The 2,867-nt window shown below is 31.9% G+C and overlaps 1 protein-coding gene across 1 annotated transcript in view; it reads left to right on the plus strand.

Moving 5' to 3' along the window:
• Window positions 1–1,825: 1,825 nt before the first annotated feature.
• Window positions 1,826–2,867, plus strand: part of LOC141292157 (glutaredoxin domain-containing cysteine-rich protein 2) — a 9,244-nt gene continuing 8,202 nt past the window's right edge. The window contains exon 1 of the mRNA XM_073824109.1: window positions 1,826–2,149. Coding sequence (XP_073680210.1) covers window positions 1,826–2,149 — 324 coding nt within the window. The remainder of the gene's footprint in view (window positions 2,150–2,867) is intronic.

A 2,867-nucleotide genomic window follows, 5' to 3' on the forward strand; every position in this document is an offset into this window, starting at 1 on the left:
TAAAGTAGTTTAACATAAGGCAGCAACATAACAAAATGTGAAAAAAATGAAGGGGTATGAATAATTTCGCAAGGCACTGTATATACTTATATAATAGTTGCTTAATGCCATTTTGTCAGTGTCACCAATATTTTTACCTACTTTTCTCCATTTTTTTCTTTTATACAGTGAGTAATTAAAACAATTTAACAATTTAAGTTATTATTCAGGCCTAAACTTGAACAAATGATTTCCATTGTTTCCAATTTACCTTTTCTATATACAGTACAAACAAAATTATGCACAGTAATTTTTAATGGCAGCCATCTTGGAATTTTAAGATGCAGAATGAATGAATGAATCAATTAATCATCTTAGTTACAAGTGCCATTGTAGAAATGCTTTATGCCACAATTAATTTATTCAACATTTATTACAAATTTATTACATTATATAAGTTTATTATGCTCATCAAGGCTGCATTTATTTGATAAAAAAAATTCTGAAAAAACAGTACTACTGTGAAATATTTCAATGTAAAATAACTTTGTGTGTGTGTGTGTGTGTGTGTGTGTGTGAATATATTTTAAAATGTAATTTATTCCTGTGATGCAAAGCTGAATTTTCAGCATTATTAGAGTCTTCAGTGTCACATGATCCTACAGAAATCCTTCTAATGTGCTGATTTATTATCAGTGTTGGAAACAGTTTTAGTTTGAACCTTTGATACTTTTTCAGGATTCTTAAAAAAAAAAAAAAAGTTTGCGGTCAATATTTTCATTCTTTCTTTTTTGAAAGAGATTATTACTTTTATTCAGCAAGGATGTGTTAAATTGATAAACAAAGACTGTGATAGCAATGACTTCTCTTTTTAGAAAAGGTTTTAAATAAATGCTGTTCTTTTGAACTTTTTATTAATCAAACAATTCGAAAAAAAAAAAATTAAAAAATTAAGCAGCACTGTTTCTGACATTGCTAAAAAAAGTAATAAAGCAGAATATTAGAATGATTTCTGAAGGATCATGTGACACTGAAGACTGAAATACTGTATTAATATTTTACAATATTACTGTTTTTTTTCTTAATTTTTGATCAAGTAAATGCAGCCTTGATAAGCATAAGAGAACTTTATAATATAGAAATTTATATATAAAAATTTTAAATATTGCTGATCCCAAACTTTTGAACAACAAACAAATTTAAACAAAACAAACAGACAAAAAAAATAAAACAAATCAGCTTTTATCCACCTTTCTCTGAACGCGGAAGTCTCGTCCAACTGAAGACTTTATATTTTTGGTCTCTGGTGTTTCTAGTCAAATAAACATATTTTCTGAGCCATTAATATAGCGTTTCAATAAGTTTCAATTCACTTGATTTTTACCCTGTTTTAATATGGATTTCTATTAAGACTGAACGATGAAAGCACTCAAAAGGAAGTAAGAATCTTTTATGGCGCCTCTCAACAGATACTTAGGAAAAAGGTGGATAAATTCATTGATAGTGACATAATTTCATTAGTGTGTACACTTTTATTAGCACCTTTCATCGATTTAGGTGAATATCTACACTCAACCTTACAGTACTACTAAGGAATTGTCATTCATTACAGGTGATGCATGCGCAATGTAGACACACCTGCTTCTCTCCTTCAACCATCATTATTTGATGAAACCGTGAGGTCTCAATTTCCAACTCTCCTGTTGTGCACAGGATCCCCTGCTCAATAATTCATCAGGCCTATGGAAAGCAGCTGGACTGCCCTACTCTCTCCTCCATGCTTATCTTCCACAGTTCTTCCTCCTGTTCTTTACAAGACCATTAGGAATTTCAGCTGAAAGGAACCATGGAGGAGCTTCAGAGGCAACCAGGTGACTTGATCGAGGACAAGCCCAGGAAGGTGAGGTTCAAGCTGGCCTCGTCGTACAGCGGTCGGGTGCTGAAACATGTGTATGAAGATGGACAGGAACTGGATAGTCCAGAGGAGCAGTACCCTCACAGCTTCATGCACACCAAGATGGAGATGGGACATCTGTGTGGCTTAGAAGACATGCAGGACCAGAGTTTGTTTCCTCCGACAGGCCTGATTGCCCAGAGGATAAACGTCTATCGAGGAGTAACGGGATGCAACTCCCTGGCCTGTGGAGATCTTCCAGAAGGGGATAATAAAGTATGGATGAAACACCAATACTTATTTTAAAAAGTACATTAAAAAAGATTCATACAGTACTTACATTGATTCAAGTGAACCTCTTCTGTGATATGTGACCATGGACCACAAAACCAGTTATGAGGGTCATTTTTTTTTTATTTTATATAAATTAAGACTTATACTGTACATTGTCTCTAAAAGCTGAATAAATAAGCTTTCCATGTATGGTTTGTTAGGATAGGACAATATTTGGCCGAGATACAACCACTTAAAAATCTGGAATTTGAGGTTGCAAAAAAATCTAAATATTGAGAAAATCGCCTTTGAAGTTGTCCAAGTAACGTTCTTAGCAATGCATATTACTAATCCAAAATTAAGTTTTGATATATTTATGGTAGGAAATTTACAAAATACCTTTATGGAACATAATCTTTACTTAACATCCTAATGAGTTTTTGGCATAAAAGAAAAATCGATAATTTTCGATAATAATGTATTTTTGGCTATTGCTACAAATATACCTGCACTTAAGACTGGTTTTGTGGTTGGGGGTCACATATATATTTTTAATTGCTGTATTAAAACTTTCCTTATATAATAAAAATAAACAAATAATCATGAAAAATAAATAAATAAAACTTTACTACATATTTTGGCATAATCTTTTATAATAACATTAATTAAAATACAGGAAACTGCTTTACTGCTTACTAATATTTGAGAAAAAAAGCTAATC

This window comes from Garra rufa, chromosome 19 (genome assembly GCF_049309525.1).
Source record: "Garra rufa chromosome 19, GarRuf1.0, whole genome shotgun sequence".
In the NCBI taxonomy this organism is placed as follows: domain Eukaryota; kingdom Metazoa; phylum Chordata; class Actinopteri; order Cypriniformes; family Cyprinidae; genus Garra; species Garra rufa.